Consider the following 24,748-nt stretch of genomic DNA (forward strand, 5'->3'; position numbering starts at 1 on the left):
AGAACAGGCGCCAATGACACAAAGAAATTTTAAGTTTTTTGATAAGAAAATATTATAACATGACTAAAAGCTAAAAATAAATGAGTCAGGAAGTGAGCAATTAGCATGCTAGTTGTTGTTAGCATTATAGTGATGGCCAAACTCCGCTTCACTTATAATTTATAAAAGCACTTATAAACTCATCATGGTGAATAATGAGGATGTATGTATAAAAATGCATAAGGCAACTAAGGAATAACTGCGGACCACTGCAAATTCATAAAAATGACAGTAAAAATCCGTTACAGCATCTTTGAATTTTGTCAGTAACCACAAAGCATTGGGTAAAGTTTCATCTAATTTCCTTGGGCAACTGAGATGTCCCCAAACTCCATTCACCTTTTGAGACAAGAACTACAAAAAAGCAGTCATCATAAACACACCATGTTTATGATGACTGAGAGAGGCCATGTTTTGATGTAAAAGACCAGGGGCTAAGTGTCACAGATCTGTCCTTTGACCCCTGGTTTGATCTTCAGAGGTCCTTTGTCATGCCATGGTCCTGCAGGGCTGATGTCCACAAAAGCCTTCATGAAGTCTTTTTAGCTTCCAGATATTTGTGTACTGAGGGAGAGATTTACATATAGTTAAAACAACTGCCTGCAGCTGAAAGTTCCAGCTACATCTTTTTTTGTTATAGCTTTTAAACAAGATACAGTATTGTTTCTTCATCAAAAACAAAGCTGGAGCATTATTTTGTTTCAATCATACCCCCCTCCCCTCATACACACAAACTGCACATGCACACTGTTCTGTACTTAACGTTCTTTTAACAATTTTTACAATTACTTTTTTCTATCCGTAGGTGGGGCCGACAGCATTATCCTGCAGAATATTATGTTGTTGTGATGACATTTATGGCGACATAGTGTAAAGGAGCACGCAGCACTGCATTTTCCAACCTGGAAATCAGCTGACCTGTTTCTTATATTAACCTCTTAATGCCAACATTTTTTCCAAAGATGAAATTATGAAATTCATCCCCCATTTGTAGTTGGCATCATCAAGTATTATTTTTTTTAATGAAAATTGTCAGAACTGAAAAAGTGAGTTTTTTGGTTGGTCACAATTGTGATGGGTGTATTGTGAATTAAAGGTGCCATATGAGATTTTTTGATCAGTTTAATGTAAAATAGCTCTCTCTAGACACATTCATTTTACAACCTGCTGAACATCTCTATGTCACAGTTTGCATCAGGCCAATCAAAGACAATGAGGAATCCAAGTTCAAATTTTTAAATACAGTAACTTAATTCCAAGCCTTGACGGGACCATCACCTTCATTCAGCATATAATGACTTTCCCTTAGTGTGGATATAAACCAATTCAAAAAGCCACAACACATTTATTATACGTAAAGAAATATGTGTGCTCCTATACACCAAGATACACCACATTCTATCCGACTGGTCACAATTGTGACCACCAACATTTTCCATCCTACACTCAGACCAAATTAAACTGTATAAATAAAGTTATTACAAATGCCCTGACTAAAGACCTTAAAGATGGTGTGTACCAAAAATCATAGTCCTGTGTTGAGTTTAAATAACTTAGCTAAGCTTTTATTTGAGATAATTCTGGATATCATCTTCCCCTCAACTTTACGTAATCGTCTCTGGTCATGTGACAATAAACAGTTAACATGTGACATTGCACACATTTCACTCTAACCCTTCATTCTTTCAGAAAATACTGAAAATACATTGAAAAATATACACAGTAAGATGTAGAGAAATTTAGCTCCAGAACTAATCTCATTCATTTTTATCAGAAACCTTCTGAAAAAAACAAAATCAATATTAAAAGTTTGAAAGCTTGCTCGGAGCTAATCAGCTATGTGGTTACTAATGACCACAAGACCTGTAATTTTATTTAAAATCTGTTTCTGAAACTTTATAAACCACTAAGTTATTAAAGCGTTTTGCTGAATCTTGCATTTTAAATTAGCTTTTTGGGCTTAAAACGCCCGCATTATGGATATTACTTACCACCACTCTTCCCTCTAAACTGTGCGCGTGCGCAATTGCGCACTGCTGACACGGTCTCCGCGCACAGAAAATCTGCGCTGCGCACAAGAAAATCGAACCGGAATTGAAAATAAAATAAACACACAACAATTCATTCTGCGCTATTTTTCAATGTGCGTCAGTGAGTGTGACCGGGGACGAGCTGCTCCAGACAATTATGTGATTCACATACGTATTTGCGCAGCTTATCCACGTCATTGACAGGCTCCTCATGTCCCGCTGCCAGAGTTTTAGCCGATGTGGAGTGAAGACTCGCTAATGATGCTAATGATGCTAATGATGCTAATGATGCTAATGATGCTAATAATGCTAAGTGTTTAATCCCTTAACGTTCCGACGGCCCGCGTTCCGGGCAAAGATCCACGCGTAAAATTACCCGCGCGTAATTGCGTAATTTTACGCACTGTTTTGTAGTAGTTTTGCGTTTTAAACATGACGAAACGGACAAAACAAAGGAAGTACGCGACCGAGGACACTGGATGTTTGTACAAGTTAAACTAGAGGCATCTGGACCCGGAGTGGTTCATGGAACCGAGTGAAGATCTCATGATGGACTCAGGAGCAGAGGACCTTATGTGCTGATGGACTGGATGCTGTTCCTGATCGGTAAGCGTGGTTTATTCTGCTATTGACTTAATTGTGGGTCAAATGTGTATTATGTGTAATTATTAGCATTAGCATATGCCAATCCCCCCCCCCGTCGCATGTACAATGTATTTTTAGTTTCCAGTGTGTGTTTGTTTGCATTTTGAAGTGTGTGGTTTGTAAATATATATTTATTTTGACCCATACATCTTGTTTTGAATATATTTTATATACAAATACACATTATATATTGTGTTTTGATATGATATATAAATGTACAGTAATAGAGCAGCTGGGTGTGCAGATACAGATTCCTCTCAGTGTGTATTGGTCATTGATACTGTCACTAGTTTATGAGTTGTAAAAATCAAATGATCGTGTCATATACTGAAAAGAGTTACCGGACTGTCTCCCAGACACAGTAGGACAATCTCACTAAGCTTCACACAATGGCTTATACTCATAATACAAGTCAGAGCTTTATCATAAAAATGTTAAGTGTGTTTTCAACATTGGAGTTTACAGTTGTCTTGTTTTGGTTGGAAGCTCATGTTTTGCCATAGTTAAAATTAAATATTTATACTTCCAATAGCATTAACATACTACACAGGTCATGAGCAAGATTTTTGTCATTTTCATCGTATAAGTGGCTAAAGCACTTAATTAAAAGTCTTATAACAGAAATGTAAATGTGGTCATTTGATTATTTTAATAAACCATTTAACTTGGATGGATGCGATGCAGCATGACCACAGTGCACAGGTCTGATGTCGCTCACAGTGGTCCATGGGACGCTCAGGGAGTTTGTGTGTTTGCTCAGACTCGTGAAAAATTAGAGGGAACATTGCTTATCACATAGCTGGTTAGCATCTGTGATGTGAAGTCACTGAGCGGTGGGTTGAAATGGGTTAAGTCGATTTAAATGTCCAAATTATTAGGATCCACATATGTTATAGATTATAACCATAACAGACAAAAGCACAATAGGTCTTCTTTAAGTCCTGTCAGATGAACTTTAATGTGAGAGCCGCGCAGTGCCTGGGGATTCATGTCCACACCTGTGCTAAAGGTTCTAAGTCAGGAGTACCTAGCTGGAGTATTCACCTACTGTCACCTAGATGGAGATTACCCAGTTGGAGAACTGGCAAATTGTTCACAGTCATTAAGGAAAGGAGTAACGTAAGCCAGGGAAAATTCACCCTGACACTCAAAGAATACATAACTCCATACAGTTCATGACTTTGCTCCACCTCCACACTGCCTTGTTTGCCTGTCTGATCTTTAAACCATGAAACACAGTCAGTTTGGCCGTGATCCTTTTATACTCTGAGTTATTTTATCTGGACACGATTTACAGCAGGTCTAATTGCTTTATGTCGGTTTCCGTGGCGATAGATCCTCTCTCCCTCCTCTCTGTTCAGGGTGGGCCTATAGCTCTCCCTCTCTGCTCCATGATAGATCCCCTGATCGCAGTGGAGACGTTCAGAGCTCAGAATGGGGCCCTATCTCCGCCCTCCTCCCGTGGCCCTTCGTTTAGGGCTCATTTGTCTCCTCTATGGATTTCCTGTTTTTAATGGCGGCCATAAGCAGGGTCGGGCCAGGCTAAATAACAGACACCCCACTACACACACATACCATAAATGTATATACTAGAGCGGTACCATTTCAAAATATTTAAGTTTTTTGACAAGCATTACAATTTGATTTGCATTATATATTTTAATTTAAATTTACATTTAATTAACATTAACTGTACATGTTTGTACAGATCTAAACAACATGGGTGGCAGTTTTTTATGCAGTATAAGATGTAGTATGACAAGTATGTATGTTCAGTTGTGATTAATCTTATATTGGTTGAAAATTCTGTAAGTAATATAATCAAAAATATACTCATGTAAGAAAATTGGTATTTCAAAGTAAGTGGATAGAGTGTTTGTCTATCAAGCCAAAGGTCAGCACTTCAACTCCCATCTTAGACCTGTGCATACTGTTGTTGTGTCCTTGGGCAAGACAAAACACTTGGCACAATAACCCCAAAACTGGAGTAGTTTTTTTTTCCAATAGATAAATTGTACTTTGCCATGAAATATCCAAATAGACACTTGACACATGTCAAACCTGATCATTTCTATTAGTTACCAGACCCACAAACTTATTGTATTACAAAAAAAATCTGCATTTTAACAATTTAAATTTTAGCTGTCCCTGTCTGTATTAAATATTATTGGACTGCAGAATGCTGTGAGGTCATCTGTGTATCTGATATTTCTTGGAGCTTGGATAGTGGAGGGCTGCAACTATCAATTATTTTTCAATTCGCCTATTGAAAGTATAATTTCTGTTGTACACTGATACTTTTAAAAATGCATTATCAACCAAACAAATGTTGAAACATGCAGACATGAGTATTTACAAATTTGATGAAAATCTGAAATAGTTTATTCTTTTATGACATTTTGATTTAATAATGCTATTGTCTTTGCTATAAAAATATTTTTTGTATGTGTTTGAATCTCCATAGCATGTAATATGATCATGATTAGTTTAACTAGCCTAGTCACAATTATTCAATTAATTGCAGCCTATACTAGACAGAGATAGAAATAGCTTGAGAGGTGACTGGTGGTATATTTATGCTTCAGTTTAATCTCCTCACTGCCCATCTTTGGTCTACAGTCCATTCCATCATCACTCCTTTTGTCCACAAAATCATCAGTGACTGGGAGCAGACCTGAGCGGCCCCCCTGACCCCCCCTGCCTTCCTCCCAAAGCAGGGCGTTTATCAGGGGGAGCAAGGCTTGCGCGGAGGTGATGTATCGCCCGGTAGAGTGCCAATGAATAGACTAGTAATTATCCCGTTAAAAGCGTGGCCAGCCGAAGAGCGAGCGCAGCTATAATTCCAATTGTTTTGTTTCCCGTGCCGGCCTCTGACTGACATCGCGGGAATGGGAAAAGGGGTCTATTTATAGCGGGCGATGTGCAGCTAATTGTAGGGTTTAATAAGATTTCTGGAAGAGTGCGTTCTGCAGATATGGACCGCTCAGAAACGCTCTTGTGTCTGGCTCATCGCTCTTGGACTTCTCCTCTGAAACACTTTGCATCTCTAATGGTATCTGCAGATCAAGTCTTCCTCGATTAAAAAAAGTCCATTTGCTGGAAATCGATAGAGGACAATGGAGGTTTTAAATTAAAGATAATATAAAATGGTGGATGAAGGGTATGTCGCCCCAGAGATTGCAGATACACAAATACCCAAATTTTGAAGCAAACATGCAACATTCCATTAAATTAAAGTCGCCCTATGTAACCTTTCTGATTGAGACTCTGGTCGCACTTGCATCCATGAAATGTTATTGCTTTACCTTCCACTATATAGCATTAAATTACAGGTTTTTATATTGATTAAAAATACATTGTAAAACCAGTATTCTTGCTCTGTGTGAGCTCACCTCACAACAGATCTGACTTTAACTTGACCTGGTGGCATCACCTGCTTGTTAAATAAGTTTAATGCCATACTGAGGGAAATACAGGCCACAAGGTGGCCAAAGTTCCACAAGGTGTCTTTAAAGCATCAATAATCAATAATATCCCAGTAATAAAAGTCTTAGTAGTCTTATTCAGATGCTCAAAGTCAATTTACTAGTTTCAGAGGTTGTAAGCTAATTCTGTATCCACAGCTGCCCTGGGATAGACTGACCAAAGTGAGGTTGCCAATCTGCATCTTTTGGCCCCACCGACCACCACCACACAGATGCACACACATACTCATACTGCCCAAGGACACGACGTGTCCAGCAGGGCTGGTTGGAGCTGAGATTGAACCATCTTTGGGTTGGCGGGAGAATGCGCTCACCACTGCCATCCTTCAATACTGGGCAATGGGCAGCACTAAGACAAGTTTAGGCAAGTTTATTTGCATAGAACAAAGTAATTCAAAGTGCTTTACAAAAGAAGAAAGACATTAAAATAACAATACAAACAAATCAAAACATAAATAATCACTGTTAAATTAGACAATAGAGTACAGTATAAAAAACATTCAGTCATATGCACAGTGATCCCCCATGTTTAGTCCTGACTCTGGGCACCACCAGGATGTTGGTGCCTGAAGTTACTTCTCTGAGCCCCAGGAAGCCAGTGCAGAGACCTTTGTACTTCCTGATTCGAGTCAGACCCAGAGCAGCAGCGTTCTGGATGTATTGCAGCTGTCTTATCGCTCGTTTGGAAAGTCCAGTCAGCAGGCCATTACAGTTCTCTAACCTGCTGGAGACAAGCGCATGGATAAGCCTCTCCAAGTCTGGTTTTGACAGTATGTCTTTGACTTTTGCCATTTGTTTTAGATGGTAAGATACTACATATGTTACTGATTTGATGTGGCTGTTAAAGTTCAAGTCTGACTCCATTATTACCCCTTGATTTCAAATCCCTCCCTTACCCCCTACAATATGGGTCAGATGCAGGAAACACACAGAGGTCTAATTTGGACAGCTGCTTATACAATATACCTGTAGTGGGGAAAAATATTTTTGCACAAATACATTGACACAAAATCAACTTATCATTTCAATTATTAGCAGCCATATTTACTTTATTGTTTACACAGTAAATATTCAATATAGCATTTAATGAGTATTTATTCTTATTTACAAACTGTATTATGAAATATCCACTTCCCTCTTGTCTCCTCCTGTCCCATCTTGTCCTATAAGCTAAACTAGCGTCCCCATTCGTGTTTGTCTCATCCCTGATTGTGTGATTCTCTCCCGTCACCCCAACTTAGCCTCTGCGAGCATTTGTGAGCGGGTGCTATGATTATGGGTGCGCACGTGAACAGGGGTCTCCCGAAGTGTGAGGCGCCGTGGAGATTCGGGTAATTGAGCTCAAAGGGGCTTCTGTCTTGGGTGGCAGGGTGGAAATTGGAATGCTCAGAATGCATTAGAAGGATCCTTTAGCGGTGAGCCCCAGTGTTAGCTGTGGATGGGGATGGATGTGTGCGTCGCGGGTCTAATCAGAACATAGACAGACCCTCCCCCTGAGGTAATGAGGGGAATGTATTCAAATATAGGTTACAATGCAATTATAGAGACGCTATTCTTTTGTATTAGAGTTGGTAACCTTCGGGTGGGGTGTCTTTACATTCTTTCAATAGGTTGCGTTCATGTTCTATTGGATGATGTCATAGGTTGAGTTGGAGGGCAGGGGCCTCTTTAACTCTATGGAAGGTTGACTGTCTTTGAAAGTTTTACAGAGCCGTAGTTTGTGATAATAATCCAAATCCTGTTTCTTACCTCATGCAGTTTAATGGCTCTCCTAGTCTGTGCCTAATTTAAGTCAGACTGTGCTGTTACATGCAGTAGATTTCCAGGAATCGACTTCTTCAGATGTGTTATTTGGGTCCAGGAGTCTCCCGTAATTCCCAAGTTTGCATGCATTTTGATAAATCAGTTTAAAATGGACTAGGCCAGTTATTGTTTGTTTATTTATTTATTTTCCTGATGTGCATGTAGCTGAGGGATAGAAGTTGCAGAGATCAATTTCACTTTTAATCAGGCTTAAAATATTATCTGCCTAATGTGAAGTTAGTTGAAATGATCAAATGAATGTGGTCAAGGTAAAGGAGGTTTAAAACACAGAGCATGACTAGATTACCACCAGATCGTATCAGGAGGTGGAGGTCTGGGCTTTGAGCAGTCAAGAAAACTCAGGCTAAACACGCAAGACTACTCTAACTTGTGGATGAAACAAAACATGCACATGTCCAGGTATGTATCTGATGAGGAACCTATATTTTATTCGCTGAAAATGTCTGTTAAAGGTGCTGTACCAGATTTTTACTGTCTTAAAAACATGAAAAACAAAACTATATTGTGAATGCCCCCTCCTTGCACCTCCACCTTAACATAATGGAGGGGTTTGAGCACCCGAATGATCCTGGGAGCTATGTTGTTGGGGGCCCCTGGTAGGGTCACCCATGGCAAACAGGTCTGGGGGGATGGGTTAGAATAAGTGTGGTTCAAAAGCCTTTTAAGATGAGTGAAAAAGCAAGGCCAGCTACGGTGACCAGACCTGCGTAACCGGGGCCCCATACTGGAGCCTGGCTCAGCCCAAAGAAGCAACGTGGGGCCATCCTCCCATGGTCCCACCATCTGCAGGGGGACCCTCAAGGGGCCGGTGCAGGGAGATCCAGGTGGCAGTCAATGGCAGAGGCCTCGACGACTGGACCTCTGGACATGGAGACTAGCTCTGGGGGCACTTAGCTGGGGGGAAAGGAGCCTGAGCTTGTGAGGGAGGTTGAACATGACCGACTTGGGCTCTGGAACTCAACTACTTGAGAGAGGTTGGACTCTCCATTTCTCTAGCATTGTCCATGGGAAGAGTGGGCTTGCTTATTGCCCTACAGCTCAGCCACGTGTTGGAGTTCATCCTGGTGAAAGAGGAGATCATGTCCCTGCACCTTCAGGTCGGGGACAAGTCTCTCACTGTTGTGTTGGTTTATGGGCCAAACAGAAGTGTAGAGTACCCAGCCTCCTTGGAGTCTATGGGAGGGGTACTAGACAGTGCACCGGCCGGGGACTTCGTTGTTTTATTAGGGGACTTCAACACCCACGTGGGCAACGACAGTGACACCTAGAGGAGAGTAGTCGGGAAGAATGGCCTCCCTAATCTGAACCCGAGCGGTGTTCTGTCATTGGACTTCTGTGCTAGCCACAGTTTGTCCATAACGAACACCATGTTCGAGCGCAAGGGTGTCCATCAGTGCACGTAGTACCAGGACACACTAGGTCAGAGGTCGATGATCGACTTTGTTGTCGTGTCATCTGACACCTTATTATTAACTGTGATGAGTCTATAAAATACATTTCACAGTTACAGTAATGCTAACAATGACTAGCATACTAACAGCTCACTTCCTGATTGTCGGATACTAAAACACTTTATAATTACATGCAGACAATCTACAACGGACTTACTTTGACCCCAAAAGCTGCTTTTACAATATATCTGTCCTGAGGAAAGGCATATTTTGCTCAACTACACAGAAACAATTGGGGTACATCGTCTTAGAGCTCCAGGTTAAGACATAAAATATGTCTATCAAGATTTATGAAAGGCAAGCACAGAGAGTTCAGTGCAGATGAATCAGACCAGTTAGAATGGAGTTTGCTAGCCTGTACTGCAGTGTGAAGAGGTGAGAGAACAGCAGGGCTCCACAGCAGATGGTGCCTCCTGCTCCTGTCTGCTCCAGTCGGCTCCTGTCTGCTCCTGTCAGCTCCTCATCACCATCACACCTCTGTGTCCTTCACAAACACACACAGCTCCGTCAGGTCAAATGTGCAAGCCTGTCTTTACTGTTACTGTATATTAATAACAGATTTATTCCCCCTTCATTGTGATTAATTTAAATGCGACATGTCATGTCATACATAATACATATAATGCATAATTTAAAAGTGACATGTCATACACTCTTTTAAAATAAATACACTGACAACTTTCTATTACAATTTTGTTTCCTCATCAAAAACATACTCGGTGTTGTATTTAGTTTCATTCACACATATGGTTAAAAGCTTAAAGGAGACAATTTAGCATAATACAAGACCTAAAAAAACCCCCCAAAACCTCAACTAAACAAAACTAAGTTTGTGTAGCTCATTTCAAGATTATTAAAAGTGTTTTGCATTAGCTGAAGAGGATCAACTGTGTCTTTATCCTCTCCACATTTCATAGATTTCATTTGTGTCCTTGGGCAATACTGTCCACTTCACCTGAATGGCTCTCACTGTGGTGCCATAGGTATATGACTATAAAATCTGTAGAAAAGCAAATAGATTAAACATACAGAGTAACAAAAACACATTCAGTCGAAACCCAGAAGAAGAGCCAACGTATAAAAGGCCACATATGCTTTTTTTCCCCCTCAAAGTCAGTATTTGGTACCATCGCCTTTAAACTGTATTACTTGGGTCAAATTTTTAGGATATCCTTCCACAAGCTTCTCACAATAGTTGACAGGAATTTTGGCCCATTCCTTCTGAAAGAACTGGTGTAACTGAGCCAAGTTTGTAAGGCCGCCTTGCTCATGCATGCCTTTTTAGGTCTGCCCCTAAATTTCCAATAGGATTTAGATCAGGGCTTTGGGATTGCCCCTCCAAAACACTGACTTAAGACACTTTGTAACCAGTTTGGCAGTATGCTCCGGGCCATTGTCCATTTGGAAGACCCATTTGCACCCAAGCTTTAACTTCCTGGCTGATGTCTCGAGATGTTGCTTCAGTATTTCCACATAATGTGTGTGCACCATGTAAGTGCACCAGACCCTCCTGCAGCAAAACAACCCCACAACATGATGCTGCCACCCCCAGCTGGGATGGTGTTCTCAGGCTTGCAAGTTTCCTCCTTTTTCCGCCAAATGTAGTGATGCTCATTATGGCTAAACAGTTCAATTTTAGTTCAGCTTAGCTTCAGCCAACATCTTCACAAGGTCTTTTGCTTTTGTTCATGAATTGATCTGCACATCTCTGGGACACAGAATCCGTCTCCTTCCTGAGCAGTATGATGGCTGGACATTGCCATGGTGTTTATACTTATGTATAATTGTTTGAAGACGTGAACGTGGCACCTTCAAGCATCTGGAAATTTCACCTAAGGATGTGCAGACTTGTGCAAGTCCACAATTCTCTTCCTGATATCTTGACTGATTTCCTTTGACTTTCCCATGATTTTAGACAAAGAAGCAGTGTGTTTCAAGTGTGCCTTAAAATACATCCACAAATTTGCCTCTAATTAGCTCAGATGTTGTCAAAATAAACCCATCAGAAGGTTCCAAAGACATGACATCTGGGTTTTCTCAAAATTGTTTAAATGCATAGTAATCTTACTGTATGTAAACTTCTGACTTTGAAGAAAGTAATGAAAAATTGTCTAAAAAGTCCTTCTCTCCTTATTCTGGCATTCAGCAAATAGAAAACATTTTGGTAATCCTAATTGACCTAATACAGGAAAAGTTTAGTCTGATTTCTTGAGTGAGTAAGCGTAAGTGTCTTCTTATATAGTCTATGTAAACATTTGGTTTCAACTGTATTTACCTCATACTGTATATGTAGACCTATGTTGACAGTTAAATATCTGTTTTTTAACATGTTTTAAACACACAATACAGACAGAGTAGAACAGAGATAAAACAAAACTAGTTTAACCAGATGTCTTAGAAGTGCTTCACTCTAAATAATTTGAAATGAGCTTTATAACCTTTAATGACCTTTATTAGGCAATGAACTAAGGCAATAACAGATGTAAAGTGTCATTAAGTTATTTATAGAGTAAACTAATGAAAAATGGTGAGGGACATGTGGGTGGAGGTGCATCCTGGTGGAGGTCTGTGGGGTAGGGTCCTCTGGGTAGAGGTCTACAGTCAGACTCTTTTTGACCTGAGAGCCAATTTGGATTGGATTGGAATTTGGATTGGCAAGGTTCTGGTTTCATTTTACAAGCATTTTCTAATTGTAATCATATTATTATAACTGCTTGTGTATGAGTTGTGATTAAACCCATCGTGTGTGTGTATGTGCGTGTTAGCTAGCTTGTTGTGCTCTTCCTGTGTGTAATGATTAGCCTTCTCTTAATGGGAAAATAACGTCAGAGCCGGTGGGACGTTTAATCCATCTGAGCGCATTCTGTTTCCATCACCGCTATTGATCAAGTGTGGTGACAAATCAACACTGTGCGGGGGGCTGGAGTGGGGTGGGGCACCCGGGGGTCCTACAGCGCACCCCCTGATGCAGCATTTTTCTTGTACTTCGATGAAGTACCGTGGTTCATTCATTCTTTCTTTCCTCCTCTCTGTTGTTTTTCTGTGCCCTCCGTCTTTGTTTACCTCCCTCCCCGGCTGCTCCTCGTACCCCCGCTCCCTCTCTCCTCTGTGTTGTTAAGTGGTATTGGCTTTAAAGGGGCAGCAAATCACTAGCTGATTAATACTGAATTTTGGGGGCCATTTATCTGCCGGGGTTGGCTCTGTCAGTGACACGTGCCCCCACCCACTGCCGACCCCCCACCCCTCGCTCTCCCCGGTGCGTACCTCTGCTCTCTCACCCCTCACCCACCACCACTCCCTCCCAGGTGATGAATGGCTGGACGATTGCCCAGGATCGGAGTGGTCATGCTTACCTGTGCGCCTGATTGGTGACCAGGGCTCTTCATTCAGGGGGAGGGGTCTGGAGTAGTTGTGGGTGGTGAGTAGGGGTGGAGAGGCATGTACAAGAGAGAGTTCATTTCAGTGCTACCATAAACAAAATTTAGCTCCGAAACAGTCCCAGGACAATTTTTGGTACTGGTGAGCAGGTAGTTATAACTCCAAACCTGTTGTGTGAATAGGAGACCACAAGGACTTGGTTTGAGGTTTTGTCTGTTGTTTTCGCCATGGTTTGTGTTCTTTAAAAGTGTTATTTTATCACATGTCAACTTGAAGCCAGTCTAAAGCCAACCAGCATCCTGCCCAAGAAATGAAGGAAACCAAGAGTAACATCAAAGTACACTTTTTCTTTTGATACTTAGTCACCATAGAGACTAGGAGTCGGACTGACACAGGAAAAGATACATAGTGCAATATTCGCTGGTTCATCTGGAGAATTTTTCTATGAACTATAAAAAAAGTTAGCAGGACCAGGGACCCAAAAAATGAGTAAATCATTCAAAATACAACTTTATTTAAAGTGCACATGGCAGGTTTTCATGGTGTGATAGTTAAATATTTATCATAGCATATCAGTTAAGTGAGATATTGTAGAAAAATTATGGTTGCCGGGTAACACTGGAGTTACCTCTACATATTTCATGTCTGCTACCCATGTCCAACCAGGATGTAAAATTAAAAACTTCACCAAACAAACTAACAAAAACAAAACAACAAAAGCTTATATGAATTTCAAACCATTATAACATAAAATTATATAAATAATATACTGTCATGTTTACTCCCATGGCATTATTGTATATTTACCTGTATCCTGTCACTTTTGGACATTTACAAGCAAAACTTGTATTTAAAATTTTAAAATAAATGCTCGAAATGTCAAAACTCTTGCAGTCATTGAGTTTGCATCCTTTATTGAGGGGAAGTATACCCTGCTACCTGTCATCAGGGCAATATAATTTGAGTAAAATCTGTTACCATCACTCTCATCTGTCAGACTTTGTGCACATTCCCACTGAACCCTCGGTCAGGAGAGCTGGCTTTTCTTGATAATGTTGCTTGTTGTGATTAGATGCTGGATTATTCTCTTCCTGTGCCCGGCCATGTTCTGGATGCTGATTGGACGAGACGGAGATTGGCGAGGTCCCGTTGTCGTAGTGACCAAGGTGACACGGGAGCGGCCGGTGAACGGGTAAACGCTGGACACTGATGAATCGCTGCTCTGGACAATCGAACGCCGGCCTAATCATCCCATAGATCCGAATGCGGCTACATTTTTCACTTTTGTCCAAAGACATCAGGGAGCGAACAGTGACATGTCCGGTCCAATCTGTGTCCACAGGGAGGACGCTCATTAGGAGATTTACATATCACTGAACAGCTGATGTGCTGTTGTGCTGCTGTGATTACCATGCATAAAAATGAGATAACAATCATAATAAAAAGAGAAGCCTTTGAAAGGTGCACTGTAACTTTTCTGGTGGAGGGTCTGCCACCTGATCTCCACAAAGATGTTATTGCTTTGCCTGGAACGTTCCACAGGATGACATTAAACTTATTTCCATGAAGGAAAGCAGATGATGCCACCAGGATAAGATGCAGGTTACATCTGTGGAGAGATGACCCTGCTCATAATAAGAAAGTGTATTTATCAAGATATTTTTGAGCAATAAAAACGCCTGTTATTTAATATGCATTTAAGAGAAGTTTAACGCTGTATTGTGGAACATTCCAGGCTACCACAACATATCCATAGAGACACGGAGGTAGCAGATCTTCCACTAGAAAGTTACATAGTTCACATTTAACAATTCATTCTAGGCCTCAAAATGTAATCAGAGAAGAGGTTGATTCAGCATCTCAAGAGAGCAACTGTGGGCCAGAGGTGGGGTATTCAAAGGTGAAAGGTGCCCTATGTACACTTTGTACCTTTTCCGGTGGGGGGTCAGGCATCAGCCTGTCCCCTGTCACCATGGTTCTCTGTAATGTGGTACAATAAGGGACAATTCTGGCGAAGCTCTATTTTTCATACTAGTCTTCTCTGTATGTGATATTTCCGCAGGGATGCCTCTAGAACAGAACTCCTCTATATGGAGGAGCAGCAGCTCTACGATGAGCTCCAGGGCTCCTTTCACTTTGCCACAGAGTGATGCTTTCTGGTGGTGTAGTGGTTTTAGGTGCTGCACATATGAGATTGTCATCTCTGCGTCGTGCTAAATGTCTCTACGCATTCTCTTTCCATTTCACGCTACAACTTCCCTAAAGCCTTTGGGTTAGAAAATCTTCTTTTTAAAAAAATGAATAAATAATGGGGATTAATGAATTACCACTGAATGATGTCGTATCGTGGTATCATGCATTTTGAGAAAGAGACATTCTAAAACAGCAGGATTATTGAAATGTGTGAATGAAACAAAACGTGACTCCAGGTATGTATGGACATAGAAAAACATAACACGGCAAAACTGAACACAGGACCTTTAAAGTATAATACTTGTGCTACTGCATTGTATTTCCAGGCTGTGTATATTTGGTACTGGGAGTATTTGTCATGTACTGCGTGTTTGTGTCATATACTCCCTCAGACAGTGAACATGAACACTGTGATGGATGGACTGGAGCCGAATGGAGAAAAGAACTAGTGCAATCCAGGGACCAATACATCTGCTGTCCCCCCCCCCCCCCCCACAATGGGCTGTCAGAAAGCCCCACCCCCTGCTGCAATAGGACGGCCTCCCCACAGCCACCCCGCCCACACATTTATCAATCAAGACGTCACGGTGACAGATGACACACCCACCGAGCTTTGAACCGCCAATGGAAAAACAGACTTGCTCCTCCATTGGCAATCACTGTCGCTTTCTCTCCCCCACGCTCTCGCTCGTCCCGCCCCCTGGCCCCGCCCCTTTGTCTGTTTTCCTCATCTCGCTGGCGGTGGCCTCAGGTGGTACAAGCTTCGTTCAAATGGCTGTGCAGATGATGGATGCCCCCCATTCTGTTGAGACACCGGGGTAGAGACAATATCAACTTATGCCCGTAATATGTATTTAATATACCACCCAACTGTGGCATTAGCGTCTTGTACAATCAAATCATTTTTATGGAGAGCAGATTTTTGGCGCATGAGCGGAAAGTTCAGACCACAGACGCGCTTGGCACCCTCACGGATTTATTATTTTAATGATCCGTATGTGCTTAATGTTGAATTGTTTGTCTATGGGTTGATCTTTATTTTTATATAGGGAATTGTTATGGTGACAATGACAAAGTCACTCAAATTCAGTGAAAAATAAGTAAAGAAATCACCCTGAAGAAGTTGAAATTCTTAAACCTGCATTATGTTATGATATCTATTTATGACTCAAATGCAGAGGGCAGTTTTCCCTACAAGTATAATGTCATTTACACAGGCAAAGTGGTGGAAGTGTCTTGCCCAATGACACAACTACAATATTCATTCACCTGCCCAGCTAATTTAAAGTTGCGCTATGCAACTTTCTGGTAAAATGTGCAGTATGTAACTTGCTTGTAATGTTCCACAGTATGACATTACATGTCTATATTGCATGTATTAATTTCTGTATGCAGTGATGCGGTCGCTGTATCGGTCTGTTGTGCTGAGCCGGAAGGCGAAGCTCTCGATTTACCGGTCAATCTACGTTCCTACCCTCACCTATGGTCATGAGCTCTGGGTAATGACCGAAAGGACAAGGTCGCGGATACAAGCGGCCGAAATGGGTTTCCTCCGCAGAGTGGCCGGGCGCACCCTTAGGGATAGGGTGAGGAGCTCGGTCACACGGAAGGAGCTCGGAGTAGAGCCGCTGCTCCTACACGTTGAGAGGAGCCGGCTGAGGTGGCTCGGGCATCTGCTCAGGATGCCTCCTGGACGCCTCCCTAGGGAGGTGTTCTGGGCATGTCCCACTGGGCATGTCCCACTGGGAAGACCCAGGACACACTGGAGGGACTATGTCTCTCGGCTGGCCTGGGAACGCCTTGGGATCCCACCGGAGGAGCTGGAGGACGTGTCTGGGGTGAGGGACGTTTGGGAGTCCCTGCTTAGATTGCTGCCCCCGCGACCCGGCCCTGGATAAGCGGAAGAAAATGGATGGATGGCATCTCTGTATTCATAATTTGGCCCCAGAATCACTCATTTACATTTATACAAAGACTAAACAGCACCAGAGTGACAAGAGGCACCGTAAACAAGAACTGTAAAATCCCACAACGCAGAACCTCTTTTGGACAGTCTGCCTTTTCATACCAGAGCTGCAAACTGTGGAACTCACTGCCCACTGAAATAAAAAACATTTCTGAGTTAAAAATGTTCACCTCTAGGGTTAAGAACTGGCTGAAAATGAGTCACAACTGTACCCACTTAAATAAGTAGTATGACAGTTGGTGAGTGAGAGAAAGTGTGAGTGTTAAATGTATATTTGGGCACTGATGTAACTATTTTAAGGGATAAGTGTTTTAATATACTTTGCATATTAGTAAATTGTAAAAAAGCCCAACCAGGGACGGGAGTTGAAAATTAGCTCTTGCTATAAACTCTGTATGCATCACATCAGCTGCAATGTTCCTTTTGTAACTATGTCTGATTGCATTGTCCCTGTCAAATAAATATATAAATAAATAAATTAATTAATTACTCATTACTACAAAATATACCTTGAAATACATGCATTCTCACAGTGGATGGCTCGCCTCACCATAGACCTAACCTGTATTTTGGCCTGATGCTTGTCTCCCTAGATATGATTAATGCCATACGGTGAGGCATTCTGGACAAAGGAATAACCTCCACAGACACTTGCAGGCTGCTGTAACCTGCTTCACGCTAGATTGATATGTGTAGCACTCATTGAGTTCTATCAATCTGGAACGGCTTTCGTGGAAAACAATCGTCACTAATATTTAAATTTGATTCCTGCACAAAGTGTTTTCCCTCTGTAGTCTGTATTTCTCTGAAACTAGACATAGAGGTGTATCCACCCACATGTTGTCATGTTTGTTTTGGTTACTTCACCCTCACCTTTGGCTCTGCCCAAACCAAAATGCTGCTCTGTGATTGGCCCATAGACTGTATATAGAAATGGACACAGTTAACCTGCTAGCTGCCATGTTCCAAAGAAAGTGAGCATGACTGTGCTTCCGGCTGCATCTACTCTGGCTCCAATTCACTTTCTATTGAAAAAACGACGCCCCTCTCTCCATAACTGCTGCTGTCAGGCTTGTGATTTTGGGCTTAAATGTTGGTAGTAACCTGCTCTACATGACCCTGGTATTTTTATTTTGATATTTTGTCTGTAAATTTAGATATGGCCATTAATAATAATAAAATCAGGGGCCTTCTTCCCCCAAGGTTCCTCATGCTAGCATTAGCAGCATGTTTGACTAACAGCTGTGCGTGCAGAAAGGGGCATTACGTTCAAGTCTTGCTCCATATTGGCTCTTTGGTTGCTATGATACTTGGCTCCAAATTTGCCCCTATAGTTGCTAGACTCCATGAGATTCATGTGCTGGAGCCAAACCCTATGAGGGACGTCACTCTCACTTCTTTATAGAGTGTATGGATTGGTCTAAACCAGCCATGCCAGATGGATTTTAGTGAGTTTGTGAACTTACAAATACCACAAGAATTCATCTGTGTGGCCAGGTTAAAGTTGTTGACCCTCGACTGAAAAGTTGCACAATGCCCCTTTAAGGTTGACTCAATACAACCCACTCACACATTGTCCACATGTTTTTGAAGGCATCTCCACAGCGTTGCTTTGGTAACCACCTCCATCATGCCTGGTTGTTTACTGGAGCACAGAGCAGAACAAAGACGTCACATTCATTATCCTAGACTCTCTCCTGCCACCGCCAGAGCACCCACCAAATCTGCTCCCTACACACTCCCCGCACACTCCACACATAGAGTGCTCCCTCCATCTCCCTTCACCTCCCTCCACCCCTCACGCAGAGCTGCACATGAAATTGCTTACATTATCTGTTGCAATGTTTTGGCAATGGCCTGAAACATATTAAGTCGAAAATGAATGGTGTGGTCTGGCCTTCGGTTCCTCTTGCCCGAGTGCTTCAGTATGCTACAGCTGGTACCAGGCTTGGTGCTGATGGGAGTATTTTGGTGGAAGGGGGGTGTCATATGTGTGGGACAGGAGGAGAGTGGGCAACAGGGTGCCCTAACAAAAGATCACCAAGCATGCCCTGTGTGGGCGGGGGTGGTCCATGAAGGTGAAAGGCCAATTCAGTCAAGAGGTATTTAAAAGTCATGTTATGCTTTACTGTATTTATTTATTATCATTTCAGACATATAAACTATGATATGGCACACTAATAATTCCCTGATGATGGAGCCGAGGAGGCTACATGAAAATATTATTGTTTCCTAGAATGTTCCACAATAGTGCATTAAATTTAAACAACCATATATAGGTCTGATTTGTCATTGTCGTGCGGGAAGAATGCAGCATTTGGGGCACTAAAGATGCGTTTAAAGCCATAATGCACAATACTCCAGGTAATGAATAAACATCTCCATCAGGAAAGTTATGCAATGCGCCTTTAAATACTATATTATGCAATGATAGTAATTTGTTTTTGACTTTCCATTTCAAAGTTTGGATTGTTTGATGCCCTCTACTGGAAGTGAAGTTTTCTGAAGATATTTGGACTTAAAAAATGCAGAGGAGCACATTCTGGTTGTTACATAATAAAGTAAATATCTATGTTTTGGTTTGAAACAGCTTTTAAATATTGCTGACTCAAAGTCTGAAAGTCATATTTTTGTTAGGCAATGTCAAAAAGGCATACCTCATTAGGACATTTTTAAGGTGATTCTGTTGGATGTTACCTGTATTTAGTATTTATACAATTATGGTAATACTTTGTCTCTACATTTACATTTGTCGTTGGGGCAAATTGTCTCCAGATCTTGGTCAGAACTACCTTAGCTGGAGCATTTGACCTATTGTCCATGTTTTGGGTTGATGGGGGAAAATGGAGAGCCCAGAGAAAACCCACCCAGACACAGGGAGAACATACAAACTCACACAAAGGCCCAGGCAGTCGAACTTGTGAAATTCTTGTTGTAGCTGAGTACTAACCACTCAGGCATCATGCAGACTATTCGTCAAAGTAACTCCTGTGCATGTGTGCCTGGCATCATAGGCTCTGGGAGTCACACAGTTTACATGTTAGCGAGCTGTGATGATCATAAACAGACATGTTGCCAAGGTAACAGCAGGTGAACAATGCAGCAGAATGTGCACTGTTTGTGTATGTGCTTATTTACATATTCTGTTCCATTGGTATGCCAGTATGGCAGTGTAGTGCATGTGTGTCGTGGGGAGGGGGAGGGGGGGTTACTCTCCCTCACTCTCTGTCTCTCACACACATGCGCACGCACACCCCCACACACACCCCCCCACACACACACACCACACACACACACACACACACACACACACCCCATCTCTCTCTTTTTCATACTCTCTCTCCCTCTCTCCCACTCTGTTCTTTTTCCTCATTGGTGTATCCCTTAATAGGTGTGTGTAGGTAGTATTTGGATGGGGGGTATAGGTGTGTGTATTGGGGGCTCTCTCACTCCATCTCCCTCTCTTTTACTCCCCCCTCCTCTCTCTCACTCCCCCCTCCCCTCTCTCTCTCTCTCATTGGTATGCCAGTGTGTCTTTTCCCCATGGAGCCGAGGATGGGAAGCATCTGTCACCTCTGCACACATCCACACTTAACCCTTACCATGCCACACAGCTTATAACCACGTGAAAAGGTTCACATCCAAAACATAGACAGAGATATATTTTATACACATTAGCAAACACAGATACATTTTCCAAATCCATTCAAGGTTATTTATATAGCACATTTAGACCAACTTCAGCTGATCAAAGTCCTTCACATAAAAGTAAAAAAGTACACACGATACATAGGAAAAGAACAATAAAACACCAAGATATCTTGTTTAGCTAGTTTTAATTCCTAGAGAGAAATGGTGGGTTTTCGGTTTAGTCTTTAAAGCAGTTTAAAGAAAAGGGGCTATCACCCCTGGTCTTAAGTCTGGCTTTGGGCTCAGCAGCAGGAGCTGGTCAGCTGATGTCAGGGCTCTGGGTGGAGTATAGGGCTGCAGTAACTCCCTCAAATAAAGTGGACCCATAAAGGGCAGACATTTAAATAGAATCAATTAAACTGTCTCTTAGCTTTTGTCAGCAGACGTGCTGCAATATTCTGGACATTCTGTAAACACTGTCAGCAGCCCTGGTTGACCTCCGCATACAAAGAACTACAGTAATCCAAACACAACATTACAAATGTGTGGATTTCTTTACACAATCCGCCTCTGGAAGGTAGAGTCTTATGTTAGCAAGCAGCCGCAACTGAAAGAAGCTGGACTTTATGACACAGCTACTGTGCTTGCCCAGTTTGAGCATGGAGTCCACAATCACCCAAAATCCCTCACTGGAGAGTAACAATAACAGGCCAGAGGACCAATCACACTGTCATGCCCAAGCTGTGGTTATATTTTGATTCAAGTTCAGGAAGTTTTTGCTCAGCCAAGTCTGCACATCCCCGAGACAGTCCTGCAGAGCTTTGATTGTGGTCTGGCTGACACTGACATTGGCTGACACTGGCAGAACAATGAAATGCAACATAGTGATTTCTAAAAGCATCACCAAGGGGAAGAATGTACAGAGCGAAGAGAGCCGGTGCTAATGTGGAACCCTGGGGTACACCATACTCTGAGGGACACACAGAAGAAATACTGTCCTAGGTTCACAGAAAAAACTTCTATCTGACAGATAGGATTGAAACCAACAGAGTGCTGTACCCTTAATGCCCACATATGCCTCCAGGCAGGACAGAAGGATGCTGTGATCCACTGTGTAAGTCTATTAGCAAAAGAAATGCAGATTTCCCAGAGTAAACAGTTAAAAGCAGGTCATTAAAAACTTTTTAAAGAGCTGTTTCAGTACTGTGCTCGGATTTGAAACCAGATTGGAATGTTTCACCAAGTTCATTCGATTAAGGTAAGGTAAGTCTATACTTGGTTATATGCAATCTTCTCTAAAACCAAAAAGGGCAATTTTTAGACAGGTCTAAAGTTAGAAAGAATATTTGGGTCAAGATTGGGTCTTTCTGATGAACAAAGCATGCACCACAGCAAGTTTCAGGGCAGTAGGAAAACAATCAGATATCAGAGACAAGTTTACAACATTAGCAATTTAATGTCCAAAAAAAAAAAAAAACTTCCGTGAACAGAGCTTTAAACAAGGCACTGTCTCTACCTAGTTTCACCTCCAAGGGAATGTTGGCCATACGGACTCCCACAGTCTTTATGTGTTCTCATGACCTGGCAATCCAGACAATAGACATTTCAACAACATGAATATAGTCTTAGTGGTTGAAATGAGTTTCCTCTGCAGGGTGGCTGGGTCCCTTAGAGACAGGGTGAGGAGCTCAGTCACACGCGAGGAGCTTGGAGTAGAGCTGCTGCTCCTCCACGTCGAGAGCCAGCTGATATGTGTCACACACATTAGTAGATGCTGCCTTCGATAGTCATGTTCATCATCCACTTAGCAACTCGGCTAGTCTGGGAAGATTTCAGAAGTACCCTTTTATTTTTTACTGTACCGTTAGCTTTAACCCTCAGAAACCTAGCCATTTATAGAAAAACAAGAACCATTTCAAACTTCATTTAAAAAAAAAAAAAAAAAAAAAAAATATAGGCAAGATTTTTTTTTTGGGGGGGGGGGGGATCTAAAACATGATTACATGCACTATGTTTCAGTGAAATGAGCAGTCTAATCTGTCATATGGATTGTAAGAGTCTTCCATTACCCCCTCCTCCTTCCTCCCCCACGTCCTCACACAGAGCTGGGTGCCCTGCCTGCCTGCGGTGCCCTGCCTGTGCCCTGCTTACATGGGTAAATAAATGGGGGCTCCTGGCAGTGGGTAAATAGCGCTCTTGAGGCCCTGGGACCCAGATGGCACACAACACTGATTTACCTTGCTCTGTTTAATTACTACAATCAACTCTGCCTTCCCTCAATGAATCACCAGCGACCTGTTCCACCAGCGCAGGTCTGCAGAAGGACTGGAGATGTATGGAGCAGCACAGGGGAGGTTATTTATGTCATTGTTATATCAATGACATATAGGAACAAATGAAGCTAATGAATTTAACCAGGAAGACAGTATTTACTCGTGCTACCCAATCACAGCCTGCTACCCTTGCATCTCAACCAATCACCTCTAAAGAAATTCACATTCTTGGAGGGCAAGGGCCTTTATGCCTCTAATAAACATTCACTGTTTTTGGAAGAAATATTTAAAATAGCAATCCACAAGGAATTGTATGTGATTATAATCACAACTGAACCTGGGTTGCCAGTGCCTTAACTTGCAGATAAAGGACACATGCAAGTTTTCTTCATTCTTAGTATTAGGACAGGCCATGCCTGTGGAAGCTCAGAACGTCCAGAATTCACTCACTGAGCTGCAGAGGCTGCACTAGCACTGGTTAATGATTGGGTGAAAGTGCTGGTATTTAGGTAGTGAGGAATCAGATCAGAATCAGAATCAGAAGACTTTTATTGCCATAGTCTGTGAACACAGTTCACAAACTAGGAACTTGCTTCGGTGAAGAAGTGCAACATAAACACACTGAATAAATACAAATACAAATAAGGGCATGCACAAAGTTAAAAAGATATGCTTAAAAAATCAAATGAAACACTTAAAGAGAGAAAATATATACAACAGCAGCATCAGAACAACAGTGCAAACATGACTTATTAAAGTGACCGGTATTATAAAGTGACACAGAGAGAGTAACAGAGAGAGTCCTTTTAGGTTTAAACCAACTGGATTTCAGTATTGAAACTGGAGGGTTGAATGGGGCCTAGGAGAGATCACTAGATTATTCGAACATGCATGTATGACATACAAACCCTCTTCAGGCATGTTTTTGATGAGGTAATAATGTTTTAACATGGTAGAAAGCTCCAAAAGTCGATTTTTATAATATTATTCCCACTTTTGTTGTGGGGGTCCTGGTTTGGTTGCAAAGTTAGGTATAGGTATAAATGTACAATAAACTCTTTGTATTTTCAGCTCACACTTGTCCATAAACCTGAGCAGACAGTGAAGTGGACAGTAGCAGTGTGTTAGACAGTAAAATAGTGATGGCAATGCGTTTACTGCCCGCTGCAGCGTGGTTAATGGGGGCGTTTATTGTCCTGTGATCTGCCTGGGACCGAGGCATCCATCCTGCTGCTGTCAGGAGGACAAGGGCCTTATGGAGAACAGAAGACCCTAGAGGGATTCCACTCACATGCATTTTTCTATTAACATGAACCGCTCGAGGTCCCCAGGATAATACGGTATGACCTAAGCTTTTAATTTATTCATTTATTAGCCTGACAACAAATGTTGTAAGGGCTGCGTACTATAAGAACATTATGAAGAATAAATAGTAAATATGGTATTTCTAGGATTTGGCAGATTTTCTTGTTTACAATGTGAGATGTTTGTTGTAAACTGTTAATAAAATTTTTTTTTTGATAACACTGTTAATCATTAATCAAAAGGCCAACTGAATATACTTGTTACTATGCTACTATGAATACAGGCGGATTTTTTTAAATACAATTTTTGAATAATAATGTAAAATGTTGTATGCTACTGTAAATGAATGCTGGATAATATAAGTGGTAAATGGTAGCGCTTTTTCAGCTTCAAGGCACAGAAAGCGCTTTACATCAAGGCAAGGCAAGTTTATTTGTATAGCACAATTCATACAGAAAGTAATTCAAAGTGCTTTACAGAATAAGAAAGGATACAAACATACAAACTTAATCAAAACATAAATAATCAC

At 41.7% G+C, this 24,748-nt stretch overlaps 1 protein-coding gene across 1 annotated transcript in view; it reads left to right on the forward strand.

Annotated features, from left to right (window-relative positions):
* The window catches only part of LOC117379125 (sorting nexin-10A-like), a 32,440-nt gene extending 23,149 nt beyond the window's left edge, over nt 1–9,291 (forward strand). The window contains exon 7 of the mRNA XM_033975840.2: nt 9,061–9,291. Coding sequence (XP_033831731.1) covers nt 9,061–9,291 — 231 coding nt within the window. The remainder of the gene's footprint in view (nt 1–9,060) is intronic.
* The last annotated feature ends 15,457 nt before the right edge of the window (nt 9,292–24,748 follow it).

The sequence above is a fragment of the Periophthalmus magnuspinnatus genome, chromosome 11 (genome assembly GCF_009829125.3).
Source record: "Periophthalmus magnuspinnatus isolate fPerMag1 chromosome 11, fPerMag1.2.pri, whole genome shotgun sequence".
NCBI classification, from domain to species: Eukaryota; Metazoa; Chordata; class Actinopteri; order Gobiiformes; family Gobiidae; genus Periophthalmus; species Periophthalmus magnuspinnatus.